General features: G+C 36.1%; 1 protein-coding gene across 1 annotated transcript in view; it reads right to left on the bottom strand.

The window, feature by feature from the left end:
• Positions 1–1,662: 1,662 nt before the first annotated feature.
• The window catches only part of LOC123528705 (inosine-5'-monophosphate dehydrogenase 1a-like), a 79,903-nt gene continuing 63,591 nt past the window's right edge, over positions 1,663–17,974 (bottom strand). The window contains exons 11-12 of the mRNA XM_053520915.1: positions 12,027–12,062; positions 1,663–7,918 (exon numbers count right to left, since the gene is read on the bottom strand). Coding sequence (XP_053376890.1) covers positions 12,038–12,062 — 25 coding nt within the window. The 3' untranslated portion in view covers positions 1,663–7,918; positions 12,027–12,037. The remainder of the gene's footprint in view (positions 7,919–12,026; positions 12,063–17,974) is intronic.

Raw genomic sequence — 17,974 nt, 5'->3', positions numbered from 1 at the left:
GCATTGACCAAGGTAGGTATTGAAGGGGTGCCTTTGCCCATGTTAGGTCAGGGGGTCTCCCTTTGGAATCTTTGGAAATACAGGTAAGAAATGGTGGCCTCTGGTGCATTTACTGGTAGCTTCATTTTAGGGGGGTCAGGGGGATCTCCCCCTGGGAAGTTTTTAAAACAGGCATAAAACGGTGGCATCTGATGCATTATTAGGTATACATTTTGAGGTAATGGAGGGGTTACTCCCCTCTGGATGAGGGGGAGGGGTGTCAGGGGGCTGTCCCCCTGGAAATTTTTTAAATACAGGTATGAAATGGCAGCCTTTGATGCATTTTTAGGCCTAAATTTTGAGATAATGGAGGGGTTTACTCACCTCTTGATGGGGGGGGGGGGGGGGCTTTCCCCCTGGAAAATTTTGAAATACAGGTATGAAATGGTGGCCTCTGGTGCTTATCTGGGTCTAAATTTTTAGAAAAAATTATTCCTTTGCCAAAATATTAAGGTGCACCTTTGATGAGTATAGGTCACTTCTCAGCCAACTGTTGTGCCCCCTTGGCCCGGCCATGTACACTGGCATCGAATGATGACCCCAGATATCTTGACTGGCAGTTTCTGTGCACATATGATTTGGTAGGATTATAGGTACCTTGATATGAGGCAATGTATTGCAAGGTTCACCAAATGGCTCCAGAAACTGCCAGCAACACATCAAGAGTCCATCATCTGCAAACATAACTACTGAAAAGGCTGTTGTTTTTTTTACCTTTTTGGTTGCGGGTTTATCCCGCTACCAAAGTTAAGTGTATTTCTGACAATCATGTAGCATCTTTGATTCCAAATCACATCCAAAGGAATTTGTTCATGTGCTACACAAAGTAGTCCCATTCATGAACAATGCGGATGAATTATCAATGATCAAGCAGTTCTTATTCATCCTCTATCCATTCACACTGGCCATTTAGATTATATAAGATCTGTCAATGATTAGGTATTTCAGCCCATGGTTACATCACTGACTTCCAGCTGTTCATGTAAGGTGAGGCAGAGTTTATCTTAGATATGAGGCACATTAGTATTTGTTTCTTATACATGTATATTTATAGATTGGCATTTAAAATGAAAATAACTCTACATAGCAAAACCCGCAACCACCAGACATCTCAAGGCTTTGATTATGTCAAGCAAAAAAAGTAGTAGGTTTTCATTAAAAAGTAGGAAAAAGTACGAGGCATTTAAAAAAAAGTATGAAAATGTAGGAACGCCGGAAGGCCTGCCTATAAATATCAAGTTAAAGATTTAAAGAATCTGTTGGTATCAAATTAAGATGGTTTGGTCATCCCTAGATTTAGTTTCAACATTAAAGATACACAGTGACTATATATGCTTATTCTTGACTATGATATTCTATATATCTATTCCATCTGTGAAAAACCTCATAAAGTTAATTTAACTTGGACAAATACGTAAACTCGCCAAGTACATCGAGCTGTAATTGCAATGTAATGTCAAGGGAGTCCATTTATAACAGTAATCTTCCTCTTCCACAGAACCATACATACTCGCCGTCATAATCAAGTACCCACTCTGAAAATTCTTTTATTTTGGCCTAAGCAATCAGCTAATCTCACACTGAACCTTCTGTTCAGGCGAGCTAAAATGATAAGAACAGAAATTGACTTTAACAAATAAATTTTATTATATCTACCAACATTGATATCCACATTATATATATGATTATTCTTATCAACAGTCTTATATTTCTTGACTTTGTTAACAATCTTTTTTCTATAACAATGATCTATTCCAACACATTTTCTTGATCCTTTCAGAATTGTCACTCGAGATAAAATAACAAGAAAGGCAACTATAAATTAACTGCTAGAGAACATTCTACCACATGTTCACTTTCTAACTTCCTTGTTTAAATGTAGATTGGGGTATTCCGTCAGTCAATACATTTATCTTTTATCTTCAAGGGCATTCTAAAGGCTTTTTATGTATTTCTTTCAATAGGCATGGTTTTGTTGTTGTTTTTGCAGCGAAAATAACAGATGACAGAATCTCGAAAACAAGTGAATATGCTAAATATGCTTGACTTTTTTCTTTTCAAGGATCTAGTTCGAAAAATCTAGCAATTAACTTACATCCCTTTACATGCTAAATACAGTCATGTACTCTCAAAAAAACATAATCATTTTTAAAACAAAAGATCGTTTTTTTTACAGTAAATTACTTATTACATCATTTGCTCATCTTTTAAAGACATTCAGTCGAATATTTCATTTATTTACAGAGATCACATGTATACAATGCTAATCTAGTAAACAACAAGTATTATGCCTTTAATTGGTCTGTACTCATGGAATGGTCCAAGACACCTTTAACTTCACATCACATCATACATACACTGTTTTCAGCTGTCTATTGATTCATTAAAACTGTTTCTGACCTTTGTAAATATGCCTGTTTCAAAGCATTGCCAATTTCTGCCTATAATATATAGAAAAATGCAAATTTTATAGACTTATGTCACCCATCTTCAAATGTCTCTGGTAACAAAGTGCCAATCTGTAAGGTACTGTAGTCTATCATAATCCTTTTGTTGTGTTTTTAAGACATATCCCACATAATTTTACATCACATGGCTACTTTTACATCTTTTTCCATCTTTTAGTAATTGAAGAAGACCCCAAGGTAGAACCACAGCCGTTCAGTGAGTGCCACAAGGCTTGTCCACAAGAAACACTTGTGAGGGGTAAATGACTCTAAACCAGTTGCCTTAACAACTTTGCCATGGAGGTCCTCCTTCACAACAAAAATAGCAATATGAGCCACACCATGAGAAAACCAACATAGTGGCTTTGCGACCAGATGGATCCAGACCAGCCTGCGCATCCACGCAGTCTGGTCAGGATCCATGCTGTTCGCTTAAGAAGCCTATTGTAATTAGAGGAACTGTTAGCGAACAGCATGGATCCTGACCAACTGCACAGATGCGTAGGCTAGTCTGGATCCATGCTGGTCGCAAAGCCACTATGTTGGTTTTCTCATGGCGCAGCTCATATATAAATGGTACTGTAGTTCTTGTTATCTCTCTCATAAATTAAAATTTACATCACCAACCTATGTACAAAATACAACTCAATGCTAGTACATCATTTTGTTTCAATTGGTACAGATTTTCTCAACTTTCAACATGAAATAGTAACTTTGAGACAGAATTTAAACATGTATTAATGACAAACTGGTGGCATTATATGCCTGATAAATCAAGTTTGAAAATACAGCACTTTATACTGGGATTGGGAAACTTTTGTGCGACCTTTATTTCACAATTTTACTGTTTCAAATGTTAATACAAAACAAAGAATTCAGGGTTACATGTATATGCCAGATAAGCAAAAATGTTGTAAAAATTTAATCTTTGTATGACAATGTTTTGATTCCCACAATGTAAAAGATCGCAATAAAATTAGTGAAAATTCAACTCTAACGAACATTTCCCAATTCACAGTACTGAAATAAATCAAAGTAAAATTTTATTTCACCAGTGTTGAAATAAACATGTTATTTTGACAATCATTATGTATAAGAGTAGCACCATATTCAATATTACACAATAGGGAAGGCTGAATGGCCTTCAAAAAGCAATATAATTAGGGTTAAAACAGAAGTAAATGTTAAGTGAATAAGCAAACTTGAAAGTACAGCTGTTACAGAATGGTTATATCATTATGCCAAATTTATATAGAAGTTTTCTTGTATAAAATGGTGATAAAATGTGCTTTAATACAAGACATATGTTTACAGAAATATTGTACAATTGAAATTAATCATTTCCCAATGTAAAAGTGTCTGAAATTCCTCACAATAAACAATCTCAAATGTATTATATCTTGGAAAACATGGAACTATTTCAAAATCACTTCTTAACTAATATCTACAATATAAGATCATATTTCATTCTTTTTGTTCACATTCTACTGTAAATATAATTCAAATTTTGTTGATAACAATGAATAGATAAATGTCAAGCACTAGCCTTTACAAATACATCTTGTATGTATAAAATTCTCATGGATCCAGTGTACATATGGACAAGAAGTCAAAATTAGCAAGCATGTATATAGTACATTCATACAAATAAATGTTATAAGGCTACACAAACCATTTTAACTTAAGGGTAAAGGAAGTCACAAAGATCAACTTTCTGGTTCATCCACTCATTGAATGTTTCCATCAACTTAACAATAATTACTCCAGAAATATAAAAAATTTCAATTACTTTTTTGAAGCCAAATAAACTTCTCTATTCATATATTTTCAACAAACCACAACTTTGCAACTAATAAAACAAGAGGACCATGATGGTCCTGAATCGCTCACCTATCCCCACATGACTCAGTGTTGAACTGAGTATGACGTCGTTATTTTTATTATTTGACATAGTGACCTAGTTTTTGAGCACGTGACCTAGATATCATCAAGATAAAAAATTCTGACCAATTTTCATGAAAATCCATTGAAAAATATGGCCTCTAGAGAGGTCACAAGGTTTTTCTATTATTTGACCTAATGACCTAGTTTTTGATGGCACGTGACCCACTTTTAAACTTGACCTAGATATCATCAAGATGCACATTCTCACAAATTTTCATGAAGATCTTGTAAAAAATATGGCCTCTAGAGAGGTCACAAGGTTTTTCTATTTTTCGATCTACTGACCTAGTTTTTGACCGCACATGACCCAGTTACGAACCTGACCTAGATATCATCAAACTGAACATTCTCAACAATTTTCATGAAGATCCATTGAGAAATATGGCCTCTAGAGAGGTCACAAGGTTTTTCTATTTTTTGACCTACTGACCTAGTTTTTGACCCCACGTGACCCAGTTTCGAACTTGACCTAGATATCATCAAGGTGAACATTCTGACCAAAATTCATGAAGATCTCATGAAAAATATGGCCTCTAGAGAGGTCACAAGGTTTTTCTATTTTTAGATCTACTGACCTAGTTTTTGACCCCACGTGACCCAGTTTCGAACCTGACCTAGATATCATCAAGGTGACATTCTGACCAACATTCATGAACATCTCATGAAAAATATGGCCTCTAGAGAGGTCACAAGGATTTTCTATTTTTAGATCTACTGACCTAGTTTTTAACCCCACGTGACCCAGTTTCGAACTTGACCTAGATATCATCAAGGTAAACATTCTGACCAATTTTCATGAAGATCCATTGAAAAATATGATCTCTAGAGAGGTCACAAGGTTTTTCTATTTTTAGACCTATTGACCTAGTTTTTGACTGCACGTGACCCAGTTTCGAACTTGACCTAGATATCATCAAGGTGAACATTCTGACCAATTTTCATGAAGATCCATTGAGAAATATGGCCTCTAGAGAGGTCACAAGGTTTTTCTATTTTTAGACCTACTGACCTAGTTTTTGACCCCACATGACCCAGTTTCAAACTTGACCTAGATATCATCAAGGTGAACATTCTGACCAATATTTATGAAGATCTCATGAAAAATATGGCCTCTAGAGAGGTCACAAGGTTTTTCTATTTTTAGACCTACTGACCTAGTTTTTGACCCCACGTGACCCAGTTTCGAACTTGACCTAGATATCATCAAGGTGAACATTCTGACCAGTATTCATGAAGATCTCATGAAAAATATGGCCTCTAGAGAGGTCACAAGGTTTTTCTATTTTTAGACCTACTGACCTAGTTTTTAACCCCACGTGACCCAGTTTCGAACTTGACCTAGATATCATCGAGGTGAACTTTCTGAACAATTTTCATGAAGATCCATTGAGAAATATGGCCTCTAGAGAGCTCACAAGGTTTTACTATTTTTAGACCTAATGACCTAGTTTTTGACCCCACGTGACCAAGTTTCGAACTTGACCTAGATATCATCAAGGTGAACATTCTGACCAATATTCATGAAGATCTCATGAAAAATTTGGCCTCTAGAGAGGTCACAAGGTTTTTCTATTTTTAGACCTACTGACCTAGTTTTTGACCCCACGTGACCCAGTTTCGAACTTGACCTAGATTTCATCAAGGTGAACATTCTGACCAAATTTCATGAAGATCTTGTGATATATATGGCCTCTAGAGAGGTCACAAGGTTTTTCTATTTTTAGACCTACTGACCTAGTTTTTGAAGGCACATGACCCAGTTTCGAACTTGACCTAGATATCATCAAGATGAACATTCTGACCAACTTTCATAAAGATCCCATGAAAAATGTGACCTCTAGAGTGGTCACAAGCAAAAGTTTACAGACGCACGGACGGACGACGGACACCGCGCGATCACAAAAGCTCACCTTGTCACTTTGTGACAGGTGAGCTAAAAACCCAATGCAGCTCACAATCTAAACCACACAGTAAAAATATGTTATACCTCTTATCATACTATGTATTGCTGCTAAGCACAGGATTAGATCCGATTTGGGCTTGACGGTGCACAATCACAGTACTGGTTATATGTCGCCACCCAGACTAACATAGGCTGTTTGTGTTGTCCCAGAAGCAGGAAAAACTTTAACCAGAAGATTTTGAGTTCAAAAAGGAAACATATTTTCTAAGTCCAAAAGGGGACACAAAAGGGGACACAATTTGGCCAAAATACATGTTAGAGTTGTGGGACTTGACCAAGTGAGGTTGGTAATTGACCTAGAAGAAGAAAAAAAAAAGTTTCAAAGCTATATGCCTTTAAATAATAGCTATATTTACTTGTATGCTAAACTTCAACCAGGATTTTCTAATTCCAAAGGGGGGCATAATTTGGCCAAAATGTATCAGAGTTATGGGACATGATGCTATCACCTAGTTTTATAACCCTGAAGACACATGTGAAGTTTCAATTCAATATCTGCATTAATTTTGGAGATAGTAACTTGCATGCAAAACTTTAACCAAGATTTCCCCAAGTCCAAAATGGGGCATAATTTGGCCGAATACATGTCAGAGTTATGGGACTTTACCCTGTGAGGTTGGTAATTGACCTAGAAGAAGAAAGCTATAATGACAGCCAGGGCGGGTAGAATAGCTCAGACTATTCTTAAGAGTAGTCGAACTAAAAATCTTGGCTTCACATCTCTTTTACATCAAAATTAAAATAAAAGGTATATGGAATCAAAACATTTATACCTTCTGTAATAACAGAAATACAGCAAAACTAAGTATTCCGACCTAATAGTCACCTCTACTGATCATGCCAGGGTAAGACAGTAGTTCAAATTCTTTTCACATATAAGTTGCAACTTGTCCAAAAACCACAGAGGACATCAATCACAGAAGCTAATCAAGTTTTACCCTGTGTTTTCTTGTTAACATCCCAAGTTTTTTCAATGAAAGAACCTCCACTTACAGAAGTAATAAATGAAGTATAAATAAACATACAGACGTGAGATCTATAAGTTGCTAAGAGATATGAATATGTCATTGCAGTATGAAAGGAATGTACAATTTGGCAGTACAAAATGTTTATATGCCATGCTCATAAAAAATGTTTCCATGCAATTATTCTTTCACTGTCAATGTAAATGTATGAACTGGTACATCTCAATACCATTATCTTTAAATTATGAAATGCTTTCATTCCAAAATCGAATTTGCTTTATTTCCCTCTCCTTACCACAAGTCAAGACTTAAAAATGTTCCTGATATAATTTGTTTCAAATTCAAAAACTTTTCCAGAAATATTCATCCCTATTGTACAATGCACCCCTTATGGGCAAATAGTATGTATAAACATGGAGTATAATATGTAGAAGTACCAGTTTCTGGCAGTAATCTCAATGTAGTGTAAAATGTTTAATCATGATTGTAGATTGCACTCGGCTTCACACGGATTTATATATCTCTCCCTTCCATTCCATCAGTACAGACGCTTCTCATATCTGAAAATAGAACAAAACAATTCTTATATAAGAAAACGTTTCCATTTCTGTTACAGACTTCAGCATATTATGAAACCATTAATCTTAAGTTCCCTACTAGGTCAGACATTCTTCTTTTATATTAGTTTACATTTAGTAATTAACCTCCCCAAAAGCAACAAACTCTGTACAACAAACACATTCAGTTCCCTGCTATGTTCTCTCTACTCTGTACAACAAACACATTCAGTTCCTTGCTATGTTCTCTCTACTCTGTATAACAAACACATTCAGTTCCTTGCTATATTCTCTCTACTCTGTACAACAAACACATTTGATTTGCAGCTTTGACCACACTACTCTGTACAACAAACACATTCAGTTCCCTGCTATGTTCTCTCTACTCTGTACAACAAACACATTTGATTTGCAGCTTTGACCACTCTACTCTGTACAACAAACACATTCAGTTCGCAGATTTGTTCACTCTAGAGAGGTCACACTGGATATATGGATACTCAAAGAACTTATCAGCTTTGCAATAAAAACATTATCTACCAGTAACCTTAAGCCTGCTGACTGCAAGCGATTTTGCCTTTGCCACCAGTGCAGGTAAAGACCTGCCTGCACTTCTATGCAGGCTGATCACGGTCTGCACTGTTTGCTATCCAGTCAGTAAATTTCCAGTGAACACCCCTTTGAATAATTACTGGTACTGCCCACTGAATAACGGACCAGTCCATGTCAGAAATTTAGCAGAGTAAAGGTTGATGTTATTTTGAGGCAACCTGCAATTTATCCTGAATACAGAATATGCTTCAAGAAAGCAACAACAGTGATTAAAGACAGACTTTCTTTCTCATGCAAACTTTATGAAATTAGTACAAAAACAGGTCAATACAATCTCTAAGACATGCATGTATATTTTGGGACCAATATTTTGTTTGCTATTCAAAAGGAAGCATCACAAGATTATAACAAACAACCCTGACTCCATGAAACGACTCTGCCAATGTTGGTTTGTTTTTACACATAGCCATACAACAGGCTTGTTCAAACACAATGAATGAACTGAACATAAAATACTATTACCATATATAGACTTAGACAACAGTGATCCTGACAATTACTAACCCCTGAGGAATTCACTGCCAGTTGCGGTAGTAACTTTTGTGTTCCATACTAACTGATTCAGATTACTCTGCTAGATGGCAAATAATCTGACCTTTTCAAAAAAATTTAGAATTACTAATAAGTTTGTATAATATGCTTGCATATTTAATTTTCAGTGTTCAGACAAGACCAACTGCAAATTGCACACACTAGAAAAACTCTTGTATGCAACAAGCCATACTGAAAAGGGAAATTATGAATAGTGGGAGCTTGTCTGGAGCTCTGAATAACTGTTAACTGGGTAATATCCGTGAGTGTGTTGGTTTTTACCTAGGAATTGAATTGAATAATAATCTGCATAATGTCTTAAAATACAACACTCGCATTCTGCAATTTCTGAACACCGCAAATAAGCCTGCTAATCATGAAATCACTAATTTCTATGCAAAACTTGGCCAATCTACAGTACAAATGGACAGGAGCAAATATTAAATTTTATTCTTCATGTAGTAATTGTAGATACGTTAATTTGTATAATTATCACGTATACAGCGTAACATCATGCTCAAGCATTGGAACTTTACCAACAAGCATGAGTTGACAATTATTTTGTAAGATTATGAAAACAAGTCAAGTACAGCTTGAACAAGAACTTTACAACGGAAATGCAAGGAATTTCTTTCAGTATAACCGAGAAAGAGCTTATGCTGAGAAAAGAGGTGAATTGGCATCACAATACAGGTTTGAACAATCAGTAACATGTTTCCTCTGACATTCTCAAAAGTAGCCTTAAGACAGACTTGCCTCATACAGATGGTTAAAATCTGCACAACAGCATATGATCTAAGAGTTTTGTTTTGAGACCAGTTGCAAAATTTCAATTTATGACCACTGGCACCAGAAAAGAAAGAAAATGCCTCTGTACATGTTATACCTTACCCCTAGGTATTCTATAAGAACCATGGTCATGAAGGGGAAAATTTACTAACCCGTTTCAATTGCGCATTTCAAAAGACACGCAGTTCGGTAAATGTGTACTATGGATATCAAACATGTGGTGATTTATCTTCCATTGTGTACCGGTCACATTTCTTCAATACTTCTTATCTTAAAAAAACAATGCGTACTTTACAGTTATTTCAAGGTTACACACAAACTTGCTTGACCTTCCCTTGTAGATTACAAAACCATTCTGATTGGCTGTTGTGAAAATGTATGTCAATCGTCATTTTACTACACGTGTTCGCTAAAATGAGAAAATGCAGCATAAATGTGCAAAATGAATAAAATAAACAGAACAGAATCTGATGCAGACCAATGTACGATTTCAAATTAAAGATCATATACAAGATGAATTTCATTCATCATTTCCAGTTTTAGTGTAAAATTTTCAATTCTGTTTTTGTTTGTTTACATTTCGTCAAACATGTGCACACTGCCGTGACCTCTAGACCGGATGTTCATTAAGGAAGGTCAAGCAAGTTTTTTCTGTAACGTTGACGAAAGCATAAAATATGTTGATAATCTCAGCACTATGGAATATTGAGACAAGGTGACTAGTGCAGGATGGAAGATAAATTATTGCTTGTTCAATATACTAGGAACCCATTCATCGAACTGCGCGTTTAAGTTGAGAAATTTACGATTGAAACGGGTTAGTATATTTTCCCGTTCATGACCATGGTTCTTATAGAATACCTAGGGGTAAGGTATAACATGTACAGAGGCATTTTCTTTCTGATCTGGCGCCAGTGTTTATGACTGGTAAAGGCTGCCGGAGCATAATTTAAAACTGACCAATGGCAAGACTGCATTCTAAAAACGGTTCCCAAACTCAGTTTTATAACCTCAGACCCAGAAAAATATTCTATACAGTAAATAAGATCTTTTAATAATCTGATGAGGGCATATTTTAAAATTTCCCCATTATTTTTGAAAGGGAACTAAACAAGTACATGTATACAATGTAATAGTTAAACCTGTGTCAACCTCATCCCTGATGAACAAACATTCCTTTACAAAGACAGGTGTTTTTTTCACTTCAGCATAATTTCTTTAACTACTCCAGAGCAAGGAACATAACATTAGTTTACCAATGGCGTTTTTAAACAGAATTTTATCATGATTATTCTGCCTTTGCGACCAATGTAGATCATGATCTGCACTGTTCGCTTTTCAGTCAGTATCTTTTTGGTATGCACCCCTTTTAATAGTTAATGGTAATGTCAAAATTGAAAGATGGACATGTTCATTATAGAAATTTAGCAGGGTAAGGGTTAAGGTAACGAACCTATAATGACAATCAGCAATTTCCATGTGATTACGTATCCATTTCAGCATCTTTCGGTCATTTCAGAAAATTATTTTTAGAACTGAGAATGCCGTAAATGTACACGAAGAATACGTAAATGGACGGAAATTGCTTATTATCATAATGGGTCCACTACCTAAATACGTACAATGTAAAAACTAAACTAAGACAAATACATGCATTTTAATACTTTTATAGTACAGTCTTGTAAATTAAAAAAAAAAAAAAAAAAAAAAAAAAAAATGCAGGAGAAAATTAACAAAACATGTAAACATACTTTAGATAACAATAGTACTTGGAAACATTTAATATCTTATCAAGTAATTAATTGTTGTAAAATCATTATCATTCATGGGGGACTAATTTTCATGGATTTCACAGCTGCGTCAATCCACAAAAAATTTATTCCAGACACACCAAAATCCCATTCTTTCTTTCTTCAAAAGTTGAAATCAACAACTTACATGCCCAAGTAAAATTTTCCCCAGAACCACAAAAGTTCATTCCCACAAAATGATCATATGATTTTACAGTATTACATATCATTTGATATTTTTTGTTAGAAAATATTGATTGAGCAAAATGTGAAAGTTATAATATCAGGTAATTACGGCTCTTTTTTACTGATAAATAACAAATTTCAAGGACTATAACAAGAAGCATGCATCGTATAAAAGAAAAAAAAAACTGTATATATTAGCCTACCATATCCATTCCTATGCTGCATTGCTGCTTTGGTAACTAACAAAGAATGGTTAAACATTAGTCAAAAACCTCTCCAATGGTAAAGGTGATATAATGTTTTTAGTGATATATTTAGTATATGGTTAACTCAATCAATGGTTTTATTGTATGTGGCATGAATGTGGTAGACTGAAATAGATAGTGTATTAACTTTTTTTATTAACCCTCAGCCTGCTGGCAGCAAGTCATTCTGCCTTTGCAACCAGTGCAGACCCTATCCGTGCAGTCTGATCATGATCTGCACTGTTCGCTATTCGGTCAGTATATTTTCAGTGAACACCCCTTTGAATAATAAATGGTATTGCCCAATTTGAATGATGGACCAGTCCATTTTATAATATTAGCAGGCTAAAGGTTAACAACCTTGTTGCACAAAGAGTTCCAAAACTTTCAGAAATGCATATTAAAAAGTTACACAAACTGCGTCATTAGTACTTTTTTTCCTAAAACAAAAAATCAGAAAAAGAAAATCGCTGCTATTGTTAACTCTTGCAATGTTCATGTCTAATTAAGTAAAAGCATAGTAAAACCATTTGAAAATAAACTTAGATAAGGTCCTTGCAAGGCTGTTTCTAGCCAAGTTTCCTGAACATCCACCACATTAATTTCATGTTGTTCCACATAGTTGCAGAAGAAGCACAAAAACTTGTGTACTTATAATTCTTTTCAACAAAGTTTTTTATTATTATGAAACAAGAGGCCAATGTAAGTATTGAAAACATTTAACCTACTAACCTAGTTTTAGACCTAAGATGACCCAGTTAAAAATTTATCCCAATCTAATACAGAATTACAAAATATTCTAACCATGTTTCATAAAGGTCAGGTAGAAAATGTGGACTCAGGAATGTTAGCAAAGTTTTTGTACAATTTGACCCTGTGAACTAGTTTCAATCTTAGATCATGCCCATGCTCTTGATGACAAACATTCTGACAAATCATTATGAAGATAGGCATGAAAATGTAACCTCAAGAATGTTAATGTTTCTGAAACAGTGATCTAATTTCTGACCCAAGATGACCCAATCTGGATTTATCCCAATACTTTACTTTCAAATGGAAACATCTTGATGAAGTTTCATTAAGATTAGGCCAGAACTGTGACCTTTTAGAGCATTGACAGTAAAACTTGTGAGAGCGTAATATGACGCACACAGTGCGATCACAACAGCTCACCCTGGGAACATTGCACTCAAGGGAGCTAAACAAAAAGAACATTTGAGCCATGCCATGGGAAAACCAACATAGTGGCTTTGCAACCAGCATGGATCCAGTCCAGCCTGTGCATCCGCCCAGTCTGGTCAGGATCCATGCTGTTGGCTAACAGTTTCTTTAATTGCAATAGGCTTTGAAAGCGAACAGCATGGATCCTGACCAGACTGCGCAGGCTGGTCTGGATCCATGCTGGTCGCAAAGCCACTATGTTAGTTTTCCCATGGTATGGCTCATTTGTATGAGACTCTAACCTTAAGCTGTCAGATTTTGACAATTGCTTCAATGTGCAGAAAAACACAACATTATGGTTAAATCTGCAGCAATAACTACAGTAAGAAACTTTAGTTCAAGAGTTAATAGACATTTAGTTATTAATAAAGTGCAAAAAACAAAACTATATACTCTATTTACAAAAGAATTCAGCCTATATTATCAGTATTATGTCAATGATATTCATATTTTTTTTAAGTACCTACTTCTTCAAAATTCAATTTACAATCATCATCCATTCTATATTCCTATCTTTTCTAGCATAAGATTAAAGCTGATCCTTCACAAGAAGGAAAAGACATACAATTAATTTAACTCTGACAAAAAAAAAAAACAACAACACTTGGATAAAAGGACAAATAATCAAACCCCATGGAAGGGTCCTTTTTCTTACAAATTTCTCTTGTTAAGAATTAAACAAGAGCTGTCTCAATAGGATGACACATTCCCCCGATGGCACTTTGAATGAATAGTTATGGCTGATGTTAGAGTTTAGGACCTTTGACCTACGGACCTGGGTCTTGCGCGCAACATGTCGTCTTATTGTGCCACACATTCATGCGTAGTTATTCTAAAATCCATGCATGAATGACAAAGATATGAACCGGACATGCCCATCATTGCACTACCATGAAATATGACCTTTAACGTCCAAGTAAGACCTTGACTTTTGAGCTAAGGACCTGGGTCTTGCACGCGACACGTCGGCTTACTGTGGTACACATTCATGCCAAGTTATTTGAAAATCCATCCATGGATGACAAAGATATGGACCGGACACAAATGCACTATCATGAAAAATGACCTTTAACGTCTAAGTGTGACCTTGACCTTTGAGCTATGGACCTGGGTCTTGCGCGCGACACGTCGTCTTACTGTGGTACACATTCATGCCATATTATTTGAAAATCCATCCATGGATGACAAAGATATGGACCGGACACGAATGCACTATCATGAAAAATGACCTTTAATGTCTAAGTGTGACCTTGACCTTTGAGCTACGGACCTGGGTCTTGCGCGCGACACGTCGTCTTACTGTGGTACACATTCATGCCAAGTTATTTGAAAATCCATCCATGGATGACAAAGATATGGACCGGACACGAAAATTGCGGACAGACTGACAGACCGACAAACAGTTCAAAAACTATATGCCTCCCTTCTGGGGCATAAAAATTAGATGTAAAGGAAACTGTTATCTATTTCTACTGGTTGAATGCCAGCAGATTCATCTCTTCAGCACAGAAGTGACTAAATAAAATGATACAGTGAAACAGTCTTATAGCACTGAGGAAATGAATAGGAAATAAGCAAGAGATTAGTTTTAGTTTTTACTTATTCTGAAAATTGTTCTATATATATATAATTATGTAAGTGTATCCAAAGTCTCAAAGAAATGGAAAAACTGAAGTTTTTATCAACAACATCAAATTACCTATATTTCACCTGTCACATTACAGGCCCTTGATCAGTAACTGTGTTCGTGTGTAAGAGTCTATGAACTACATGTATGGTTCTATATAATAATGTGTAGAACTCTTAATGGTACTAAAAAAGCTCTGATTGCTCCTATGTAAGATTTTTCACTGTTCTAAAGCATTAAATGGGTTTATCAAGCAAAATGTTTCCTGGCAAACTTCATTAATATAGGTTATATTTTCAACTTTGTATACATGTAATACAATGATTAATCTGCAAATTTGTAAATACTTAATCCTGAGGAACTGTATATCACTTGCCTAAAGAAGAAGAATGATAAGTAACATTTATAATTAAAAACCTGAAGCCCTTTGTTTTCTAAAGAATGAAAACCCTAAAAACGTAAGAACAAGTGTGCTTGAATGTAGCAATATCTACCGGTTAAAGTAATTCACTTTACTTAGCATTACTTACACAGAATGTGCACATGTATCTACAAAATCCAGTACAATTTCATTAACTGCCAGTCTGGATAAGCATTTTCTGGAGTTATGGCCCTCGAATTTGCCAAAATAGAAAGAAAATGACCACTGGTTTGTTCAGCAAGTATTCTAAATGCTGTGACATGCACATATTGTGACAGTCTGGCACTCTTGTTTACAAAATTAATGAAGTCAAAAGATCTAATATCGAAATTTCCTGTCTGTAGCTTAAAAATGGTATCTAGCTTCAAGTTTTAGCAAACTATGTCATGAACATGGGATATAGGTAGGGATGGGTCCCTGGCAGCAAACTTCCATTCCCAAAATGCTGTCATAAACATAGGATAGGGACTGGTCTAAGGCAGCAAACTGTAGTTGGCAAAATGCTGTTATAAACATGGGGTAGGAGTAGGTCTCAGGCAGTAAATTTTCATTCCAAAAATACTGTTAAGAACATAGAGGAAGGGTAGACTAAAAGAGGTAAACCTTCATTCCCAAAATGTTTTCATGAACTTGGGGTAGGACTACGTCCCTGGGGGACAACTTGAGTTGGTAAAATGCTGTCATGAATACTAGGTATGGGTGGGTCCTAATAAAACAAGAGGGCCATGAAGGCCCTGTATCGCTCACCTGACCTATTGACCTAAAGATCATCAAGATTAACATTCTGACCAAGTTTCATCAAGATATGTTCATAAATGTGGCCTCTACAGTGTTAACTAGCTTTTCTTTTGATTTGACCTCGTGACCTAGTTTTTGACCCAACATGACCCAGATTTGAACTTGACCTAAAGATCATCAAGTTTAACATTCTAAGTTTCATGAAGTTACAGTCATAAATGTGGCCTCTAGAGTGTTAACAAGCTTTTCCTTTGATTTGCCCCCATGACCTAATTCTTGACCCAACATGACCCAGATTCAAACCTGACCTAAAGATCATCAAGTTTAATATTCTGACTAAGTTTCATGAAGATATAGTCATAAATGTGGCCTCTACAGTGTTAACAAGCTTTTCCTTTGATTTAACCTAGTGACCTAGTTTTTGACCGAAGCTGACCCAGGTTTAAATTTGACCTAAAGAGCATCAAGATAAACATTCTGACCAAGTTTCTTTAAGATATGGTCATAAATGTGGCCTCTACAGTGTTAACTAGCTTTTCCTTTGATTTGACCAGGTGACCTAGTTTTTAATCCTACATGACCCAGATTCAAACTGGACCTTAAGATCATCAATATTAACATTCTGACCAAGTTTCATGAAGATATAGTCATAAATGCGGCCTCTACAGTGTTAACAAGCTTTTCCTTTGATTTGACCTGGTGACCTAGTTTTTGACCCCAGATGACCCAATATCGAACTCATCCAAGATTTTATGGAGGGTAACATTCTGACCAAGTTTCATTAAGAATGGGCCAAAAATGTGACCTCTAGAGTGTTAACAAGCTTTTCCTTTGATTTGACCTGGTGACCTAGTTTTTGAACCCAGATGACCCAATATCCAACTCGTCCAAGATTTTATGGAGGGTAACATTCTGACCAAGTTTCATTAAGATTGGGCCAAAAATGTGACCTCTAGAGTGTTAACAGTCAAATTGTTGACGACGGACGGACGGACGGACGACGACGGACGCCAGACACAGGGTGATCACTAAAGCTCACCTTTGAGCACTTCGTGCTCAGGTGAGCTAAAAACTTACATTTCCAAATTGCTGTCAAGAATACGGGGTAAGGGTGGGTCCCAGGCAGCAAATATTCATTCGAAAGACGATGTCATATGAACATAAGTTGTGTGCGGGTTTTCTTTTTGGTGGGGTGTGGTGGGGGGTTCTAATTCATGAAACCATAGATGGAATAGTGGGAGAGGGATGGTCCAAGGCAACAAACTCCAGTCATGAAAGATGGGGTAGGGGTGATTCCCTGGCAGCAAAAAATGCTGCTGTGATCTTGGGGTAGGGGTTGATTCTATGCAACAAACTTTCATTCTGAAAATGCTGCCTGCACATTTTCCCAGACAGCAAACTTTCATTCCAAAATTGCTGCCATGATCATGGAGCTGGGTGGATCACATACAGCAAACTCATTCCAAATATGCTGCCACTAACATGGGGCAGGGACAGAACCACGGCAGCAAACTTTCATTCCCAAACTGCTGACATGAACATAGGGTAGGAAAGGGTCCCAGGCAGCAAACAGTCATTCCGAAAATGCTGTCATGAACATAGGGCAGGGACCTCAAGCTATGGTATAAACTAAATGACTACAGATAACAACTGATTTTTTCCTAGATGCTGGTACATCCAAATGGTTGAAGGGAAACATATGAATTTTATAGAATGGTTTGATCATGATGGTATGAAGTCTGTGAAATCACTCGGTAGTAAAACAAAACTTGTACACACCTCGTTTACTCACCTACCACTTATAGACGCAAAACACTACATGAAATAGACATACCTTGCATCTTTAATAGTGCTCGAGGTTTCCAAATCTTTCTTTTTTAATTCAGAAATATTTACAAA

Source organism: Mercenaria mercenaria, chromosome 13 (genome assembly GCF_021730395.1).
Source record: "Mercenaria mercenaria strain notata chromosome 13, MADL_Memer_1, whole genome shotgun sequence".
Classification (NCBI taxonomy): domain Eukaryota; kingdom Metazoa; phylum Mollusca; class Bivalvia; order Venerida; family Veneridae; genus Mercenaria; species Mercenaria mercenaria.
This window is presented reverse-complemented; position numbering and strand designations above follow the sequence as displayed.